The sequence below is a fragment of the Emydura macquarii genome, unplaced genomic scaffold, assembly GCF_026122565.2.
Source record: "Emydura macquarii macquarii isolate MOO-44397 ecotype Brisbane River unplaced genomic scaffold, CSIRO-AGI_Emac_v2 contig_2795, whole genome shotgun sequence".
Classification (NCBI taxonomy): Eukaryota; Metazoa; Chordata; order Testudines; family Chelidae; genus Emydura; species Emydura macquarii.
In genome coordinates this window covers 3,765,839-3,788,130 of record NW_027132932.1, presented here as the reverse complement: position 1 = coordinate 3,788,130, position 22,292 = coordinate 3,765,839, and the positions used below count along the sequence as shown (strand labels likewise).

At 45.5% G+C, this 22,292-nt stretch overlaps 1 protein-coding gene across 18 annotated transcripts in view; it reads left to right on the top strand.

Moving 5' to 3' along the window:
* Nucleotides 1-22,091, top strand: part of FGFRL1 (fibroblast growth factor receptor like 1) — a 320,481-nt gene extending 298,390 nt beyond the window's left edge. For all 18 annotated transcript variants that reach the window (XM_067567663.1, XM_067567662.1, XM_067567669.1 and 15 more), the window contains 4 exons: nt 2,512-2,592; nt 7,990-8,274; nt 13,197-13,550; nt 16,411-22,091. In XM_067567663.1, the coding sequence (XP_067423764.1) occupies nt 2,512-2,592; nt 7,990-8,274; nt 13,197-13,550; nt 16,411-16,820 (1,130 nt within the window). In that variant the 3' untranslated portion in view covers nt 16,821-22,091. The remainder of the gene's footprint in view (nt 1-2,511; nt 2,593-7,989; nt 8,275-13,196; nt 13,551-16,410) is intronic.
* Nucleotides 22,092-22,292: the final 201 nt, after the last annotated feature.

Here is a 22,292-nt window from a genome sequence, read left to right as displayed (position 1 = left end):
GGGTTAGTTAATCTTGCCTTTAAAGGCCATAAGCAAATCCATTTCATGCTGGTTCCAGAAAGGATGGGTATGAGCTGGTCCCAGCCCTTGTGAAAGCCTTCTGTGTTCTCAGTGACAGGAGCGGGGCAGCTCTAGCGAGCTGCTGGATTTACAACCCACTGCACTGCTGCCTTCAAAGTTTTCTTTTCCCTCCTAAGTGACAGCTGCATGTACTTCTGGGGAAACTTTGCTGAGAGAACCAGAGATAGAACAGAAAAATATGTTTGGGACAAGGGGGGGGGAGGAGGGGTTGCCCTGCATGGCATCTCAGGCATTCTCCTTGGATGCTGTTTAAGACACAGCAGCAAATGAGAGCAATACACGTGCAGGCATAAAACTCCTGGTGCTAAAAAAACACACAATTTTCCAACATGCCAGTAATTGAGGAAGTGGTGAGGGGGGGGAGTGAGGATCAAATATATGTTCTTCTTCCTTAAAATCTCTGCCAGAGCTCAATGCACTGTTTAGGCATTATCCACCTTGCTAAACAGCTGCAAAGATTTGATCCATTATTTCTAAAAAAATTTTGGAGATGCTTTTATGTGTACTGAGTCATTTTTCCTGTACTCTGCAGTTGAGATTAGAGCAAGACCTTCCTCACTTCTAGGCTCCAGATCTTTTCATGTGGCTTTTGTACAATTGAAGCTTTAGTCAGTCTCTCCCATATTCTTACCTCAGGGTCATATGTGTTCTTTTGGGCTGTATGTGGAGTTTACACTTGTGTCAGTGGGACTGGTGTACAGTGACTGAGGGTAACTTTCTGGGCAGCCTTTAATTATGGGAACAGTCCTGAGATGAAGAGGAGAAAGCACCCCTGGCATGGAAGGGGTAAAAGAGAGCCTTTGTGCCCTGCTAGCCCTGCCCCATTATACCTGCGGCCAATGCCAGGCCTGCAGTGGGAAGAAAAAGAAAGAATCTGACTCAGTTCGGGCTGAGCTAGCGGCCTCCCTATCTCAGGCGAAGGGTTGCTAGCCTGCCGGCCAACTTGACCAACACAGCCAACAAGAAATAACACCATCTCCCTAGCTAAGGAGACAGTGGAAGACTTAGGAGTAGCCGGCTGAAGAAATAAATGGGTGACTGAAGCACAGAGACCTTGTGGGCTTCTAGCCTCGCAAAATTTATGGCTGCCCTGTTTGGAGGAGCCTTGGACTGTAGCAGGGCTCTGCCCAAGGACTATGTGGGGGTGCTTCTAGAGACAAGGCAACCCAGCAAGTTGACTGTATGGGGTCATGTCCTGAACTGAAGGGGCAGCGGTAGCCCAGGGCAGTGGATTTAGACTTCCTGCTGGGAAGTGTGTTCAGGGGTTGTCTCACACAGGGTCGTGGGCTGGGACCCGGTGGAGAGGGAGGGTCTGGGTCCCCCTACCTAACTGCCTTACAGACTGAGGCCCTTCGACCAGCGAAGCAAGGGACTGGCAATCAAGCATTCCAGCAAGTAGGTCACCCAGCCCTTCAGGCTCCCTGTTACAAGTCCCACTGAATTTCTAGCACCTCTGAAAATAAAACCAATTAACTAGGTTCTGAAATAGGGATCTTAATTCCTCCTGTATCTGAAAATTTTGGCTTGAGTGACTTGTCTGGGATGAGCTATGGTATAGTTAATAGATGTCAGCGTTTTGTCCAGAAAAAAGGGTTCTACTCCTGGTTCTGACAGTGACATTTTATGTGACCTTGGGTAATTCTCTGAACCTCAGTTTCACCATTTGTAAACCAGAGATGATAATAATTACTTTCTCCTACCCTTTGTCTTGTCCATTTAGACTGGGAAGGGGTTCTCTTACTGTTGGTTTGTGCAGCGCCTAGCACAGTTGGGGCACAGATCTCAGATAGGGCCTCCAGACACTACTGTAATAGAAATTATGATGATAGGGGAACAGGACTAGATGGATCATAAGTTTAGTCCAATACATTCCTATAACCTTCGGTTTTTTTTTTTTAAAATAGCTTGTCTACTCAACATTGTTGCCTTCCTGACCAAAGCTTTTCATTCAGCACTCTCCCAGGTTTGTTTGACCCCAATAAGCCTGCTTGCTCTCCTGATTTTTATGAAAAGTGCAAAGTAAAACTGTTGCCAGAATTCCATTCCTTGCACGCCGCATGACTGATCACATAAGACTCTCCCACCTCCCGGGTTTAATTAGCTGTAATTTTGATGTATATCATTATTTGCGTGGAGGGTAGAATGGATCAGCTCCTCCTAGGGAACAGTCATCAGTAAATATAAACAAAAGGGCTTTTGTCGGCTATTAATGGAAACATTGATTAATCTCCCATCACGTTGGTAGCCTACTGAAAAGTTCAAAATTATTCATTAAACTGGCCAGGCTGCAGGCACCAGGAAGTGAATGCAAAATGCACTTTAAGTGCATTGTGGCAGCGCAGCGCCTCCCAAAGGCTATGCAACCACCCATCAAAAGCAGCCAGGTAGGGGGAGATGTATCTAACAGCCTCTCTTTCCCTTTCCCTGCAGATGACATCAACTCAGGAAAGGACAGCCCGGTGTCTGAAGGCTCCAATGGAGAATATGAAGATCATTCTGGGAAGCAGTGGGGTAAGGGACAGATTTATTTTGGCTTCCCACACATCCCTGTGCAGTGCTATCCACAGCGATCTGCCTTGATGTCACATTGCACTGAAGGAACGGTAAAGGCAGAGTGAGAGGAATTCAGGGATCGGATTGATTTTATCTAGGGACGGCCAAATGTCAAATACAATCTCAGGTGAATGCATCAGTCTGAACTAGTCACTTCCTTTATTCAGTGTCCTTCTGCCCCTGGAAATGTCGCTGGTGATCCACTCTGGAGCCTCTAGCATTGTTCTCTCTTGTAGTTGTTTCCGTGGGCAGTGGCATTGCTTCGCATGTGCAGCCCTATTACGGCTTGGCATAGGTTCTCCATATAGAAATTTATAGTGGGATTTTCAAAAGCACTCAGCTCCAGCCTAACTCTGTTGAAGTCAAATTGGTGGAACGGGGGGGTGGGGGGGAGATCTGGTTTCACTAGGAGCAAAGTTAGGCCAATGTTGAGCATTTCTGAAAATCACCATTTGGGCTAGTGTACAGTACAAAACCCCAAGTGGAGATAGTTTATAGTGGCTAATGGAGTTTTTTTTCCAGTATAGTTAAACCACCTCCCCGAATGATGTAAGGTATACTGGCATAAGGACTCTTTTGCCTATATAAGCTGCGTCTACACAGTGATTTTTGCCAGCTTGGCTATGTTGGTTAGGGGTGTGATTTTTTTTTTTTACACTCCTGACCAACATAGCTTTGACAGCAAAACTTTGTAGTGTGATCTGACCTAATTCCTATAAAGGGCACGAGACAGAAGTTGAGCTCCATGGCAGACATGCCCTCTAGAGATAATTATGGACGATCACAATAAATTAGACCAGCGATTCTCAACCTTTTTTTCCACTCGGGGAAAAAAAGGGGGGGGGGGGGGTGGGACTTTCGGCGGCGGCGGGGTTACATGGGGGGAACAATGCCCTCCGCCGAAACCCTGCCGCCGTTTACCCCTTTTCGGTGGCAGGGTTTCGCGGTGGGGGTGGAGGGGAACTTTCAGCGGCGGCGGGGTTTCGTGGCAGCGGCGGGGGGGGGGGGGGGGCGGGGGGGGGGGGCTTTCGGTGGCAGATTCGGCGGCGTGGTACGGCTCGCGTACCACCCAGTCTTCTTCGAAGTACCACCGTACCACCGGTTGAGAACCGCTGAATTAGACATTTCTGTGACCATTGTGTTAACTCTCGTCTGTTAATGGGATACCACAGGAGCCTCTAAAACTAATCCGTCCATCTGTGAGATATTCCTCAAGAAAGAGAATCTGTTAAACTTCTTCCTACCGAGGTTTTCTGCTTGACATTTTGACATTAATTATTTAATTTTAATTACACTGAATAAACCCTCGTAATAAACAGCATTAAAGCAGGAAACCTGCTGCACACACCACTCCTTTGAATCAGTCAACTTGTGTTTCCCTCACTCTTGCATATGTCATAATTTATACTGTACTAAAGTGGCAGCTCTTGGAGTTTACAAAGCAAACTCCAAGAGATATGTGAGAGAACAGTCGTGCAAAGTCTAAGTAACATAGAGGCATTCTGTAATGGGGTCCTCTGGCAGTTCAGCAAGCAAATCTTTAGTAGATGATACAGATTTTGGGACGGCCATTTAGTAAACGCAAGCTCACAGCTCTCTCGGCTTCTCACTCTGTCTCACTCTTTCTTCTCTGTGAGTGGGTCTCTCTCTCTTTTCTTTTGTCAGCTGGCCTCTTTGAACTTGCCTAATTCAAGCTTTTGTCAAGGAAACCTTTCAGGACTGTAAATGGGATCTGGTTTCAGTGTATCACACACAGGATGGAGCAGCTTTTGAGGCCACAGTAATCACTTAACCTTCTAAAAGCAGAAGGGGGAAAAGAAGCCTGAAAAAGTATTGTTTTACCTGTAGATTGCTGTGTCTCAGAGTGGGATTATTAGAGGGGTGAACACAGGACTCCAAACAAAGGTTCTCATGGGATGAGAAAGGAGTGAAAGCAAACTGAGCTGTTGACCTGACTGTAGTGAGGAAATGTTGACCCTATTTCACAATATGGTCACTGTGTAAGGGACTACCTGGGGAAACAAACCCTCCTGAAATATTTTTATACAAGCAGAGGGCAGGTATGGGCTGTTACACAGGAAGTTCCAAGATTAATGTCAGTGATGTGACTCATTGGTCAGAGTAAAAAATGTTAGTGAATGTGCCTATTCTGGACCTGCACTGTGATATGCTAATACCTGGCTAGGAATCCCATCCAGTGAGAATGCACCCTTCCCTGAGCTGCAGTTCATGCGCACAGAGTAAATTATTGCCTCATTAGAAGATAACAATTTAGACCTATTTCACTGCTGGCTATTCACTGCTTCTGTGCCTCATAGACAGACGCTCTGCATCCATAGTTAAAGCACCCTGTTGGCGTGTGTCCCCAGGACAGCGGCTAAACCTCGTGCTGTCGAGCACTCCCAGTGCGTGGTGGTGAAGGGGTTAATTATCTCTCTGGAAGTGTGATTGTTTTTACAGGATAAGAGGCCTCTGGTTTCAGGAGATGATCAAGGGAATACCCAGCAATTTACACACGGAAACCTATGGAATGGGCTAGCATGTGACACTGCCTCAGCTGTCGCTGCTAGTACATTCAGTGCTGAAGTTGCTCCGGTTCATTAGGTTACACATGAAAGCCCCTGCTTGGAGAGTGAAGCATTTTTTCACCAGAGTTTGAAATAACGTGACATGGCGGAGACCCAAAATGACAGCCGTGGGGGGGGGGGGGAGGAAATGGGAGGGAGAGGAGGGGGAGAAGAGGAGAGTGGGGTTAGGCGGCTGCTCACACAAGGACGAGCCTTGGAGAGCAGAAGCGCCGTGGGCAGCCTCCTTCCCGGAGAGCGTGGCTGGGTCTGAGGCCAGTGTGTGTGACCTTCTTTGCCTCAAGTGTGTGGGATGAGGCCTGCACGCCAACATCCTCACACACGGAGCTGCCTGGCCGCCTCTCCCACTCCCGAGGGCTGATGGGACGGAGCGGGAGTGGCACAGCAGCCATAAACCCGCCCCCACCAGAGCTCAGGCTGTCATTGTTGCCACTGCTGTGAAGCAGCAAAAAAGCACGAGAATGAGCCGGTCATTCATAATGAGTCAGACTGTGTGTGAAGGTGGGGAGGGCATGGGGAGTTTCTCCCATCAGACACCAAGAACCCTCGGCTTGTGCCTCCAAGGACACTTCATGGCCCCACCACGCCTGTGCACCGGAGAACAGAGCTGGCTGAGTTCACAGTGCAGGCACATGCTGCACCCCCCCTAGGAAGTGCAGCAAGACTCCCCCTGTTCACTGGGGAGCTTGGGAGAGTGTCTCAAGCACAGCCCACCTGGAGTTCCCACAGCTACGCCGCTGCTGTGACACACACCTCAACAATGTGGGCCAGTGGCTAATGGGTGCAGCCTGCCTCAGTGCATCCTAGAGAAGGCCAGTCACATCCATCTGTTCAATATTTGCACAGCCCTTTACAGATAGAATTAAAGATGCAGCCCTTACGCTCTAGGCTAGACGCCTCATGACAGAGTGCCAGGAGAAAGGGCAGCAGCCAAGCAGGTTACAGGAAGGAAGGAAAGGGATGTTACACAAAGGACAAGGTACGCAGCTTATCAGCTCCCTTTGGGGCTAGGAGGAAGAGCTATTAAATTAAATTTCATTAGGTTGGTGGGGGAGGGTGGATCATTGGAGACTCGGTGGAAGGAAGGGGGCTTGGAGGAGGAAAGGATCACAGAGGATACATCCGGCCCAGGAGACCGCAAACGACAAAGTGCAGAGGGCCTTGGCTCTAAGCCTGAGTGAGAGAGAGTTAGGGGCACAAGCCACGAGATGTAACAGGGCAGTGCTGTGTAGTGAGGGAAAGGAGTTTCATTCTGAGGTGGGAGCCACACTCTGAGATGGGATTGGCCTGGTCAGAGTAGTGAGAGAGGAAGGTGAATTTGGCTGGAGTGTTTTGAATAGGTTGGAGGATTGCCAGGTGGAAGTTAGGTAGGCTAAAGAAGAGGAAGACGTGGAAGTAGGCTTGGCAGGAAATTGCACTAAGTAATGCCCCGGGTGTTGTATTGCATAATGAGAGTAATTGTGAGGGATTTATACCTTCTTCTGAATCATTCAGTACAGGTTACTCTTAGACAAGGTTCTGGCCTTGAAACTTGTCCTATTCCAATGTAGCAATTCTTAGAAGCGTTTATCATATTGGTAAATCAGGCCGTCCCGTTGTTTTACAGCAAGGACACGGTGCAAAGCTACTAAAGTCGTGCTGATAAAATTGTTCCACCCCCTTTTCCTCTGAAACTGTGATGTGGGATTTAATGAAGAATTGAAATAATGTAATTGAAAATCAGTGGGAGCTGAGCGCCTGAGTCCCTTGTGTGCTTTTGTAAATCCTGACTTTTGTGAAGTCAGGATTCGACCCAGTGTGAGCTTCCATTTGAGAACTTGTGCTTCTCGGGCGAGACGAGGTTGGAGCAGAACCCACTACCCATTGCAGAGTCTCCCAGAGACTATTGTGATGGAACAGCACCCTACTTTTGCTCATCAGCCCGTTGGGATGAATGGGTTGTAGTGCTTGCTAATCTCGGAAACTCATGGGGGTTTTTTTTTAATGAGAGGGCTTTTTATTATGAATTCTTCATAAAATAATGCTGGATGAATCTCAGAAAGTTCTGTTCAGATCAACACTCAAAAGTCTGGATGCTCGGCTGGTCTGTCCGAACCTCTGGACCTTGTAAAATTGGCTTGGCGTTACAGAGAGTGCAGGCTCCTTGTACAGTTTATCTTACTCTCTGCTAGCATTTGGCCACATTTGGGAAGTTGCTGAGCACTTTGAAATCCCATTAAAACCAGTGGGTGTAGGGGATACTTGACACCTCTCAGGATGAAGTCCAACCGGACCACAAATAGACCAGGAGAACAAACAACCTTGTGGGATTTTGGATTCTGCTTTTGGTCATGGCTGAAACCAGGAAATGTAAAGTATAGAATTCTGTAGCCTTGTGCTGAAATGTGGTAGTAATGTTAAGGTAAACTATGGGGTCAAATTCTGCCCTGAGATACAGGTGACTCTGGTCTTATTTTGTGACTTTGCTGTAATCAACTGCCATTATTGCAGGGTGAAATTCTATGTCCTGTCTTATGTCGGAATTCAGACGTATGGTCACAATGGTCCCTTCTGACCTTAAAATCTATGAATCTGTGTATTACTTATTTTTATGAAGGAACCACATTGGGCCAGTGTATGCAGTAGTGACGCATGGGCAGTTCTTGCACATCTGGAGTAGGGAGCCTCAGAAACAAGGCTGGCAGTTCTTGTTGGCCGCAGTGCAGTGCTCTAGTTTTGTGGCCCATCATGCTCCTTACTTATTGTAATCAATTATTCCTGTCCTTTGCAGCCCGGCCCAGATTCACACAGCCTGCCAAGATGAGACGGAGGGTGATTGCCCGGCCTGTAGGGAGCTCAGTCCGTCTGAAGTGTGTTGCCAGTGGGAACCCTAGGCCTGACATCACCTGGCTGAAGGACAATAAGCCCCTCACACCTCAGGAGATTGGGGAGAACAAGAAGAAGAAGTGGACGCTGAACTTGAAGAACCTAAAGCCTGAGGACAGTGGGAAATACACTTGCCGAGTGTTTAACAAAGTTGGAGAAATCAATGCGACATATAAAGTTGAAGTAATCCGTAAGTGCTGCCTCTGGGCTGAGTGGGTTATTAGGGAGGGGCTTTTACAAGAGGGCTGACTAGAATAAACAGAACTTTGTACCGAGAGCTGTATGCAATGCCAGAAACTGAATTCACAGATTATACTAAACTGGGAGGTGTTGCAAACTTCAGCGAAGACAGAAAAACAACTCTTCAGAGTCCATAACAGATAGGTCAGAAACAAGGGCAGGAAATAAGTTTGTCTGGGGCAGGGAGCTACTCTGGAAAAAATAGAGAGCTAAGGGTGACGGTGATCACTCCTCGTCTGTGTGCTCACAATGTGATATGCCTGCCAAAAAAAGTCAGTGCAATTTCAGACTGTAGAAGTCACTTTGTGGACCAGAACATCCCACTCTTAGGGTCTAAGTGCCATTGGGAGTTGTTCTGTTGATTTCGCTGTAGGTTGGATAAGGCCTTTAATGTATCTGAAGAAAAATAGTTTAGGGTGGCTCAAGCGATTACAGCTATCACTGGGATAATGGGATGGAAAAATTAGGCTGGATATTAGAGAAAAGAGATCTATTGGTTCATAGAGCTGTCTTCCAAGAGAAGTGATAGAAGCTCCATCACTAGAGTCATTAACAATTAACCAGACAAAGCATGTAGGGGCAGATTTGTATAGGAAACTAAAGTTACAGATGGACCCCTACTGGGATTTTCAAAAGTCTCTCTGTGCCAAACTCCCTAATTCTGAGGCACTGAATTCTGGTACCCATTGGCAGTTAGGCACATAGGCACTTTGAAAATCCCACTAGGCATCTATCTGCATCTTTTGCACCTAAATACCTCTATAAATCTGGCCCTTAAGGCACATACAGTAGGGATTGTCCTGCTGTGGCAGTGGGATGAACTAGATTGCCGTCCTCCGTATTTAACTATACAGAGGACTCTAATTTCCCATCTCCCCTATTATTGTTGAAGGTAATTATATTGGAGAATCTACTCAAACCAAGTGAGGAAGAGCTTCTATTCTTAAGTCGTAATGCTATGTTCATGGTAGCCTAGTACGTTGCCATGGAAATGATTATGATGCTCCAAGCTCAAGAAAGAGGAGGAGATAAGCTGTGAGAGGGAAGATCAAATATCTTTGATTAGTCCGGAGCAAGGGTATGGAAGACCATAAAGCAACACATAACACACGGAAAACATGTTTATTGTGTGTTAGTGCTTGTGTTTTAGCATGATAAAACTTATCCCGATGTGAACAGTAATGATCTGCTCTCTGATAACTCCCTTTCTGTAGAATAACAGGAATTAAAAGCACATGTGGGGACTGCCGTTGCACTCTGAATGCACAAACCTGCTGGACATCTGGTATCGATAAAAATGCAGCTGCGTGGAGACAGTAAAAACATGTGTTTACACTAAAACCAGGAGCAGAGACAGGGAAATGAATCAAGCCCCATCCTAATGTCAGTTGTGGCATTTTCACTTCATCAAAACCAGACAGCATGAAGAACAAACCTTTTTCTGTGTCAGAGAATAGTCCCCATTTATCTTGGTTTTTATCAACCTAAAGCTGTATGTAACCTGTGTTTTCATTATCCTTTGCTGGCTAGGAACAAAAACAGTGACCAAAGAGGCAATAGAACCAAAGCGATAAGAGCATTAAAGCGTTTTCACAGGCTTCTTCCCATTTTAATAACATGCTGTGGCACGTTTCAGGTTTTATTAAATTTCCTCCCTTAAATCTTTTTTTTTTTTTTTTCTCCTGAGCCTTCACTCTTCAGTCTCACCTGCTTATTTGAGACTAGATCTCTTCAGCTTTGATCCCTGCTGGTGTGTTCCTCATGTACGACCTCTTGAGAATATGTGGGATTTCTGCCACTTGGGCCCGTATTCCTGAAGCACGTCTTTGGGATCTCATTGCCGATAACCCCCTGTACATCCCATCCTGACTCTTTGAAGTATGGAACATTGTTCCTTCCTCCCACCTCAACTCCTGCCCAGTGTTTCCAAGAACTGATTCTTTCCACATCCAGCCCATTAAAAAGTCAGCATTTGCCAGTTGTTATCACAAAGTGATGTCTGAGATGCCACAGTATCTCCGTGTGCCTAGAAGAGGGAAATCTGTGGTATCTCAGATATTGCTCTCTCGAAACTGATGGTAAATACTGACTTTCAAATGTAAGCACTGAATCTATTCTGCATCTGACAAGAATAATGGATAAACTTATCTTTTACGGTGCTTGACAAAACTGGGCGTTGATTCCTGCTTGGGGCCTCTTAAGTTCTAATAATAATAAATAATAATAGGCTGGTCTGGTGAACTAGTGTTACTGTCCTTCGGGACCCTGGTGTTTGATTTTCTGTCATGGTATCTTGCTTCCCTGACCAGCAGGGAATCTGGGAATGCTCCTGAGGCAACATAAGAATGGCCATACTGGATCAGACCAGTGGTCCATTTAGCTCAGTATCCTGTCTTCTGACAGTGGCCAGTGCCAGATGTTCAGAGGGAATGAACAGAACAGATAATCATCAAATGATCCATCCTGTCACCTATTCCCAGCCTCTGGCAAACAGAGGCTAAGGACACTTCAGAACATGGTTTTCAATCCCTACCTATCCCGGCTAATAGCCCTTACTGGACCTATCTTCCATGAACTTACCTAGTTTTTTTTTTACCACTGTTGTCATCTTGGCCTTCACAACATCCTCTGGCGAGGAGTTCCACAGGTTGACTGTGCGTTGTGTGAAGAAGTGCTTCATTTGGTTCGTTTTAAACCTGCTGCCTATTCATTTCATTTGGTGACTCCTAGTTTTTGTGTTATGAGAAGGAGTAAATAACACTTCCTTTTTTACTTTCTCCACACCAGTCATGATTGTATAGACCTCTGTCATATCCCCCCTTAGTCGTCTCTTTTCCAAGCTGAAAAGTCCCAGTCTTATTAATCTCTCCTCATATGGAAGCTTTTCCATGCCCCTAATCATTTTTGTTGCCCTTTTTCTGTATCTTTTCCAATTCCAATATATCTTTCTTGAGATGGGGTGACCAGATCTGCACGCAGTATTCAAGATGTTGGCATACCATGAATTTATAAAGAGACAATATGATATTTTCCGTCTTATTATCTATCCCTTTCCTAATGATTCCCAACATTCTGTTAGCTTTTTGACTGCCTCTGCACCCTGAGTGGTAGTTTTCGGAGAACTATCCCCAATGACTTCAAGATCTCTTTCTTGAGTGGTAACAGCTAATTTAGACCCCATCATTTTATATGTATAGTTGGGATTACATTTTCCAACATGCATTACTTTGCATTTATCATCGTTGAAGGCAAGATGATTAGAGGGGAAAGAAAGCTCCCCTGCTGGCTAGGGAAGCAAGATGCCTGCAGCTTCCTCCTCAGAAAATAGCATGGGAAGTGGGGGTTCTCCATGCCTAGGACATTTACAATTAGACTAGACCAAGTAGGAATAAATGTAGGTGGAGGTGGAGCCCTTGCTTTAGGAGGTCATACCCACCCCTAACATATATGGGCTTAAACCTTGGTGTGAAAGCCTCCCTGAGCCAGAAAAGTGGGTGGTGACTCCCCATCAGCATCAGGTTCCCACAGACATTCTGCCATCCCCTATGATGAAGCAGGATACTCAGTGCACTGCGGGGAGCGTGTACCAGAGTGGCAATTGCTGCACCCATTAGCAGGATGCAGCCTGCCCTCCCCCACCATCAGCTAGCTAGTGCGGAAGGTGGATCATCTTATTTGGTATGTCCAGGGGACTTTTGGAGAGACTGGAATTGCCCTGTGCAAGGAGAGGGAATGCTCCTTTCCCCATCTTGTTGTACACACACTGGGCTAGCAACAGTCTGTACCTGTGATTCTTCCGTGAACTCGCAATAGATCTCCTGGGGTAAAGTACACAATATCCTACAGATCCAGCAGGGCTGCCCCATGGGAACATCCTAAGATAACATGTAACTGCCACCCTACCAGGGAGCTAGCCTGGTGATGCCATGGGCCAGCATGGGGATTAATGCCAAGGTTGCCACCTTTGCCACACCATCCTGCAGGGTTCCCTGTATTTAATTCAGGAATAGAGGCAGGAAAGTGTCCCTCCGGTTTGCCCTCTCTCACCCTGGCTCCGGACGTGTTGCCAGATTCAGAGAATAATGCTGCATGTGTTATACTGCCCAAGGGCCAGAGAGTGCACCATGAAGGCGCAGGCCTGTGCTGGGGTGAGGCAGCACTGCCCTGCGCCCCCGAGGAACATCTCTGGGAAATGTCGCACCTAAGGAGGTGTGATCCATGTTCAGCATGCAGACAGGACAGCAGCTGCTGCAGCACCCTTTAGAGATTGCAACCAGCCTTCACCTCTGTGGCCATTCAGCTACACTGGCCAGCATCAGCAATGGGGGGGCGCATAACCCCTCCCCCCCCGCCTCTCCTTTTTGAGATAAGCAGCACCCCGGGGCGGGTAGTAGCAGGGGTCAGTTCTTGCACTCAGGAGAGCACAGGGACTTCAAATGGGCCAGGACTTTGAAAGCAGGGTGCAAAGGGAGGGGAAGGCCGCTTGGTGCCTTCCTTCTTCCCCACTCCCTCCTCTGTTGCACCTCTGCAATGTTTAGCCTTTTGAGTGCAACCTGGGAAATGCAGCTTTACACTGGGCTTGTGTTACTGTCTAGAAACAGCAGGAGGGAAACGAGTTAGTTCGGGGGTTGAACTGTGCGACTCCCCGTAACATTATGGGGCGTGGGTGGCTGAATATCGATTTTCCCCTAACTCAATAGGTGGCTGGGATAATAAGATCAGAGGAGTGATGGAAAATACCTCTGAGATGAGATTTCTAGGGGCCTGATTCCTTAGCACTGATGGAGAGTTTTGCAGCATCAGTATTTAAACAATTCCACGTAGGGCCAGTGAACACAATTCATTTTAATCACGTGCTGTATTTATCTGTAGAGAGGACTCGGTCCAAACCCATTCTCACGGGAACGCACCCGGTGAACACTACTGTGGACTACGGTGGGACCACGTCGTTCCAGTGCAAGGTCCGCAGCGACGTCAAGCCTGTCATCCAGTGGCTGAAAAGGGTGGAGTACGGCACGGAGAACAAATACAACTCCACCATTGACGTCGGGGGGCAGAAGTTTGTTGTGCTCCCCACCGGGGAGGTCTGGTCCCGTCCCGACGGCTCCTACTTAAACAAACTGATGATAACGCGAGCTAAAGAGGAGGATGCCGGGATGTACATCTGCCTAGGGGCAAACACAATGGGATACAGCTTCCGCAGCGCTTTCCTCACTGTATTGCCAGGTCAGTGTGGGCTGGCTGGAGCTTTCCTTCTTTGCTTCTAAACTTCCCGGGCCAGCGTTCTGCATTGCGGCATCATTGCAATCACTGGTACAGATCCTCAGCTGGTATAAATCAGCTTTGCTCCATTGACGCTTGGATGCCATTGACCTCAGTGGAGCTGGACTGATTTACACAGCTTGGAATCTGGTGAGCGGCCAGATTATGCTGATTTCCCTACTGCCAGTTGTGTCTTTCAGTCCATCTCTTCTCCACACTGAGCCTTCTTGTGGGCAGCATAAATAATGAGTCTGGCAAGGTTAAATATCTGGATTGAAAATGCCTGCTCTGCTTTTGTGCTGGAGAAGGGGCCGGGAAGTCATATTGTGATGCCTTCTGTGCGTCATCCCGCAGAGAGCACAGGCGCTCAAAGGTGCTGAATGGCTCTGCCACTCTCCTGTATTTTATTGGTTGGCTGGTAAAAGGAAACAATGAAACAAGCCTATAAACAGAGAAGAATGAAAACTGTGTAAGGATCACAGTGAAAAGAGAAGAATGGGTGTGGAAGAGAATATGACCGGCTTGTTAATTTCATATTTGAAGATCCCCTTGGAGCTGTTGGGCCAAGCTCACAGCTGCTTCCCTCTGTGCTTGTGCGTGTGCTCTGCTCTGTGGCTGAGACCTGCAGTTCAGGAGCATTCTAGGGCTTCCAGTCTTACTTCTTCATTGTCCCTTTTGCACTCTTAAAGTCCAGTCCTGCTCTGAAAAGTGATTTTATAAAAATGGCACCTCCTTACCTAGTGGATCTGCTCCCCATGTGTATCCAGAATCTGCTGGCTTTAGTGACAAAAACAAATCGTCCTTGCTTTTCCTCCCCTGTGCCCGGCAGAGCCAACGCAGTTCAGAAAAGAGAGGAGAGGAAATGAAGTGGTGTAAATGTGGTCATCTTGTGTAAATTGAGCACTAAAAAAGGGTATTTTTCTGGTGTGCTTTTACACTGAAATAACTAAAACAAACTACACATGTGCTATTTCAAACTAACACTAGAGATAGGCCTCAATGAAAAAAAAAGTCATTGACGTCTTTAAAGCAATTTGGCTGGGAAAGAAAGTTATACACATTTGAAAATATTGTACAGCACAGTACAAGATTATGATTGAGAATTTACAAATTATCTCAGATTTTATATGCCACCTCTTACCCCATTAGCTGAGCTCTGGTATTTTAGGGCCAAATTTTTAAAGTTATCTAGGTACCTACAGCTGCAGATAGCCCCCTAGTGGAATTTCAAAAGCCCCTTGGCATCTAGTTCCCAATGGGAGTTAGGTATCTAGATGCTTTTCAGGTACTTTTTGAAAATCCCACCTATCTGCATCTCTAGCTGCCTAGATACTTTAAAAAAATCTGGCCCTGAGAGGCCTGATTCAGCAAAACTGCTCATCTTTCAGCATGTGGTTAAATCCATCCCTATTCAACAAAGCACTTACACGTGTGTCAATCCTAGTGAAGACAATGGGATTAAGCACATGTTTAAAATTCAGCACATGCATAAGTGCTTTTCCGAATAGGAAAGGACATAGGTGTGTCCCTGAATTAGGTCATTCAAAGTTGTTTCCCACAACACCACTAACTGAGCCCTGGATGCATATTATATAAAGTCTACATTGTACAAAGTGGCCTTGAACCTAAACCCTAAAATTTGGGTAGCGTGGATCTGATTCTGAACATTGCCATTTCAGCCTGTCTCTCAGTAGCACTTAAATTGAGCAGCATGTTCAGAAATGCAGGATGCTAACGGCTTGTAAGAGGGATAATCAGCTGCATTTCTTGACTCTGTGAATTTAAATTCTCAGTGGCGACAATGCTATGCAATTGAATATAAAGTGCTGCGTGCAGTGAGCTGCTGTGGCAAGGATCCAGATGTGAGCCCCTGTCACTAAAGGCTCGCTCACTCCTGCTCATGGGGCACTGTTCAGGTGCAGTGAATCAGGGCCTGAGCCATTAACAGTGGGTCAGCGTCTAAGCGAATAGTTACTGCAGACTGATAACTGCAGACAGAGGGCTGATATGGGATTCTTCTGACTTACCCAAAGCAGGGACTCACAACCATGGCTTATTTGGAACACGCACACACACTCGGTTCTTCAGTGCCTGTGAAATCCACACAAAGTCCTAGTCCTCAAGAAGAGCTGCTCTAGGGATCCTAGTTAATCTGCCCTCCCGCCCACGTAAGACACTCAAGTCTTGAGACCATTCCTGCAAAGTGCCACAACTGCCCCCCATGGTCATTAGGTTGAGCATTGCTGAGTGTGTCTTAGCTACAGGACGATGGATTGCTATTACAGAGGGATATTTGAGACTGTATAAACCCTTAACGAACAGAGACGTGTCTGGCAGAGGCAAATATGGGACAGGCCTCTGCTCTGCATAACCAGATCATGCTGGTCCAGTTGCTGGGTGGCTGACAACGAGGAAATAATTGCTGACGTGGCCTTCGTTTCATCCTCCGGTCTGGGCAGCGAAGCCTGCTCCATCTCTGAGTGCTGGTGCTAAGAAACCATCTGTTGCGCTGGCTCTGAAGAGGCCGCTAGAACTGGGGAAATAAAGAATAATAAATTATTTTTAAAAGAACCTTTTAGGGTACCCTCCCACCCCAAACAAAAGAAATTGATTGTTTGTCCTTTCAGTGCTTTCAAAGGAGAAACAGCAGCAAAACATTATATGTTGGCTGTGTGTCCCTTGGCAATTGGCATAGCTGGGTTGTCAGAGTATACAAAAGCCAGCCCTAGCTTGACATCTGTTTTGAATCCTCCTCTCCTGGTTTTAATTAATTCTTTTGATTTCTCCCTTTCCCTCTTGTAACACTCTCTCTCTCTCAATCCAGATCCCAAGCCACCAAGCGCACCTGTGGCCCCTTCCTCCGCTAGCAGCCTGCCATGGCCGGTGATCATCGGGATCCCCGCTGGAGCGGTCTTCATCTTCGGGACGGTCCTTCTGTGGCTCTGCCAGACCAAAAAGAAGCCTTGCTCTCCTCCAGCTGCAGCCCCCGTGCACAGACCGCAGCCCAGAGACAGGATCTGTGTCTCTCAGGGTCCTGACAAAGACTGCATCTCCTCCATAAATTATGAGGACTACGTAGCCCACCAGCAACATTTGCTGTCCCAGGGGCCTGCATTGGCTCCAGCCGGGGCATCGAAAATGTACCCAAAGATTTACACAGACATCCACACTCACACTCACTCACACGTGGAAGGCAAAGTTCACCAGCATCAGCACATTCATTATCAGTGTTAAAGGGCAGCCATATACAGTAGCTTATTGGTGCTTTTTTCTCATGGTACCTCAGAACAGACTTCTTCGAGTCAGCTGACACTGCCAGCAAAAGGCAAAGTGGACAGAGGAGAGAGAGAAAGAGATTTTTGTTGTTGTTATTACCATTAGCGTGCAGAGGAGGAATAATGAAGGAATTCCTGATCTCAGCACAAAGGTGGCTATCTGAAACAATGGAAACTTCTTGTATGTCTAAATCAAGATGGCAACAGATACGCCACGAAACTGACATGAAACACCACCTACTCTGCTGCATTGCCCAGTGGAAAAAGGAGACCACGATGCTACTGCATTTGACATCGCAGTTCCTGCCTCTGCCAAGTACCACCTGTTTTGGTGCAAGGCCCCTCAGACTTCTTACTGTTAGGAATGTACAGAAGGGCCCTTTATCTCAGAGTGGCTGACGCTAGAAAGTACCTGAGATGTAGTGCCAAAGCACCAGGAAGCTGTAATCAATTGAAACATTCAACTGACCTCTTCCAAAAGAAAAAATAAGCGGAAGAATTTCTGGAAAACACATTTCTATTTAAGACGTGAAACTCCAGATGCGTCTTGCCAGCAGTAATTTTGACTGACAGTTTGTGATAACTTAGCTGGCTGGCTCCGTTTCTGAAAATCAAGGGTATTTTGTTTTCCCCAATGGGGCATTGCTCAAAATCTTTAAAAATGATCAACTCACCCCAACGCTATGACTTAGTGCCACTGCCAAGAAGAAGGAGAGAAGGACATTGTACAATGAAACTTTATATTTATATTTAAGAAGTAATAATTAATAATAATAATAACTGAACTGCGGAAGGTCAAGAAAACAAAATGTGCTGCCCTCTTCTGATGCCGCTAGCTGTGATTTTCAATCAGATATTCATGGCTTACAGAGACAAGCTACTGGATTGATTGTGTCAATGAAAAATAAATGAACAAGGAGAAAGAAAGAAAGAAAATAACTGTTTATGGAAGAATGAATTTGCTAAATATGCACCTAGGGTTGTGTGTGATTTTTCTTTCCAGATAATGGTTTGCAGTTGATTCAAACAATCTAATTTCAGTTTAATTTAAACAACAAACAAGAAAGAAAGAAAGAAACCGTATTAAATACCTTTATGGACTAGAAATGAATTCAATCACAAATATAAAACCTTTGTAATTCTATATAGAGTTTAAACAGAAGTCATGTATATTTAATTTATTTTGTTAAACGGAAAAAAAAGTATGATATTTTCCTCAAAACAGGCATTTCTATACATATTTTTGATCAAAGAAAATAAAGATGAATTGTGGGTTTTTTCCAGGTTCTTATAGGTGCCATGCTCCAAATATAAGCAATGTAGCATATAACAGTACTTTATTTAATCAAATTGAAAGTCATATATCTGTATGCATTTTTACAATAGCCATGTGTAATTGTTCTAGCAGCATCTCTGGCACTGAATGTGTCACCATTTCCAATAGAAACTGCTATTTTATGCTGTTTATACCCTGGTGGGAAAGTTTTGCTGTGGATTGGTCACTGCCTCTGCACCCCATGTTATCCCTTCCCTGCTAACAACGATCTCAGCCCACAAGAAAATTTGTTTCCCTGTTTATTTAAAAAATTGGTTTTTTTTTTTTTAACAATACAGCAAGTGAACTGCAGGCCTCTGATATAATTAATAAGACCTTTTAAAAATGTTTTTGAAGTGAAATGTTCCTAGACGAAAGCCCATAAAGTGGACTTCTGCCTCTGAGTGTTTTGGGGAGATAAAAATTAGAAATCTGGACAAATTATTTCATTCATAAAAGCAGCTACTGAGCATAAAGCATTCAGTAGAGATGAAATTCATCACAGCAAGGGGAGCCTGCACAGGGTCCTCTGGAGCACTTAAGCCCCCTGGTAAGGGTTTATCACTCAGTCCTGCAAGGGGCCAAGTACTCTAGCCTTGATCCACCAAAACACGTAACTTCACACACACAAGGCCTGGTGCGCTGAGGTTAATGGGAGTTTTTCCATTGATTTCAGTGTCAATCAGATCAGACCCAAGAGTAGGCCCATTGAGCTCAATGGGAATAGTAAGAGCAGCACCGTCTTAAATGCTTTGCTGGTCAGGGCCAGAGAGCATAGCGCCTGACTGGCTTGGAGCCTTAAGTGGCATTTTGGGTCTTGACTGGTCCACTGCACTGGTGTGAATTTCACCCAGAGGCTCTGTAGTAACACAATGAGGGTGTATGTGCATTTGTTCCTTGTGTGGCATTCCTGTTGATTGTAATGGGAGTGGAATGATTGCAGATTATTATGCCCCTTATTGTGTGCATACTGTAGATGGTCTATCCAATCCAATCTTTGCTCCGTTAGAGGGGGACCCAGACAGGCTTTGATTAAATAAGGCCATAAAGTTAAAGTCACGGAGGGCTAAATTCAGATCTTGGATGCTTGCGCATGGGTCCCATTGATTTCAGTGGGCATCTTGCATGAACATTCATGGGCATGATTGGGGTGTTGTAAGTACTGATTTAATCAAGAGTTGCTAATGGCTACAGTTTACTGAGACAGCCACACTTAGAAAAGTCTGTGTATGGTTTCTATGTACATCATAGAAACGTCTCTGTTATAAGAAGTCAGTAAATTGGTATTTCCATGAGAGGCTGTAAGGGCTATAGCAGAAATGCCACCATCTATTGTGTCTACCTCTCATACAAGTCTATGAGAAGTTTGGTATTTTTATTACCATAACCTGCACAAAGTATACTGCAAATTGAAGCAATGTTAAGGGCACAACACAAATCAAAATTCAGAGATAAGGTAGACAGTTCTTCTGACACTTTTTGTGCTGGGGTGCTGTAGGCAGAGGACACAGGGTGTTACATGCTGCAATAGCTTTATTGCTATCCCTTAAAAAGTATGGTTGACTCACCACTCTCGTGCGGTCCCACTTTGAGTGAACCACAAGAGACCGCCATATGGCATTTCCAAGATGGTAGCAATAGTTTTCACCTATAGTGACAGATTATTTTTAACTAAAAAAGAACAATGTATTTAGCATAGGTTGTAGTGTTCCATCCCAAATAGCATCTTTCTCTCCATTGATCCTCTCTGCCCCCTTTCATTCTGGAGCGTCATAATTTTTAATGGAATGAAAAAATGTAAAATGTTGCTATTTGGCCCAAATAGAGGGATTATCGCTTCCGTCTTGGAAATAGCCCTTCACCAAGTGCCCTTCAAAGCTCCTGTCTTTAAAATGCTTGTCATATGTGTAGTTGTGTAGAGGGTGGCTATAGGGAAAAAATTAAGGAGGTTCAGATAGTTCACCACAGCCACCGAGATATTGGTTGTGCAGAAGCCAAGCACAATTGTGGTTCCTGGCCAAGATTTTGAGAAGTCACTAGTGATTTTGGGTGCCCAACTCGAGACACCTTCAGGGTCCTGATTTTCACAAAGTGCTGAGCTCCTGCTGTCTGAACATGAACTTCCTTTAAAGGCTCTCAGGTTAGAGACTCAAAAATTGAGGCACTTCAACCTACTCGTCACTTTTGAAAATGTTAGCCAAACGTGCTTATTTGGGGACAAGGTCTGTGTGAGACTGGTGTCACTAGCAGCATAAGCTCCCTCAGATGGGGTGTGAAGGATGTGGTGATGGCCCTCGGCCATCCCCTCTTCAGGTGGGGAAGTGAATGCCACCTCCTCTATTTTTCCCCCCTTCTGAAGGCATAGATGAAATTCACCCTCATGCCAGCACACAAGACCTCTTAAGCCCAGTTTAAACCATGAAAATAGGGGTTGAGTGGGCCTTAAGCATTGCCTAGGCTTTGTGTTGGCTTGATACACATGGGTGAACTTCACCCTTTAGACAGTATTTTGCCTCCATGAGGCAATGTAACTCTTTGAGCTCTTGATGCGGCTCACTCTGTTCCACCCTAACGTGGGCCATTCATACACAGGGCTTACAGGAAACGCAGAGCGTTCCTATGTCCAAATAAGGTCAGCCAGATTCTGCTCTTAGTTACCCAGATGTGAATCCAGTTTTTTCCAGTGAGACAGAATGTGGCCTGCCCTTTTTAAAATAAATAGAGGGCATTTTAGAAAAAAAACCAGTGGACTGCTAAAAGCTACCTACCAGTGCCCCTACTTTGAATTCAGGAGCTTGATATATATACGTACACACCCGTCTATGGCATAGAAAATGGGCCTCACTTTTAAAAACACAAAACTTGAGGATCAAAGAGAGAAGTCCAGGCTTAATACTGAACATCCTTGTTATTTTGTTTGTGTGGCAAACAGAACATGGCCTTGAATGTCATTTTTGTGTGTGTGTGGTGTCTTTAAACTTTGTATTGACAATCTTTGTACAGTCAGCCCTTTTAAGGTGAAAGCTTTATCAGACATATACAAATAAAAAGTATGATGTCATTTTCAAGCAGTGGGAAAATAAGCTAATTAAAGATATCAAAAGGAGACGGAATGGGCTGTGTGTGTTTAATGACAGAGATGGAGGAGTAAGAACATGAATTTGTAACTAAAGCATGGGTATTAATATAAAATGGAGTTATATAAAATTAATATGCATATAGAAATATGCCATTTATTTAAATACATATGTATGTATACATGCACACATATACAAGGAATATATGATGGTGTGATGTGGTATAAAAGTTTTATCACAAAACACATCCTAATAAAACCTTTACACCACACCACAGTATGATGTATTCTGTGTACACAATGTATTTAACACAAACATTGTTTTACAAATGTGTCAGAGTTTAAAAAAAAAAAAAAAAAGTATAGAGACTTTTTTTTAGCCCCTCCACCTGTAAAGCCAGGTACAATGAGTCCAACTGTGCAAGGTTACACAGGGGCTGCTTAAACCTCTGAAAAGGGGGCTAATTAGCTTTAATGTACAGAAAAATAACAGGTGAAATCCTGGGTCTGTTGAAGTCAAACCTCCCTCTGATTTCAGCTGAGCCACGATTTCACCCCATAATGCTGAAGTCTGATACCTCCAGTCCTTCAAGGGCTAGAAGTATGCTGGGTTCCACTGGGAAGCTGGCTCATGAAAAAGGTTAAGATTCTGTCACAGGTATTTTTAGTAAAGTCGGGGTCAAGTCATGGGCAAGAAACAAAAATTCATGACCTGTCCCTGACTTTTACTAAAAATATCCTGGGGGGGAACAACTGCTGGGGCTTGCAACTGCTCCAGCCCCACTGCTGCTTCTCTGGCAGGGACTGATCACTGCTGCTCCAGCCCAGGGGCTGATCCAACCCTGCCACTGCTTTGGCGAGCTGGGGGCCGCTGCTCCAGTAGGCCGGGGCTGACCATGGTTCAGCTGTTCAGCAGCCCTGGGGCTGGCCCACCGGTCAGCTTTTTCCAGCAGCCACTTCTCTGGCAGCCCCAGTACCCAGAAGAAGTCAGGGAGGTCCCAGAAAGTCACGGAATCCATGACCTCCATGACAGAATCGTA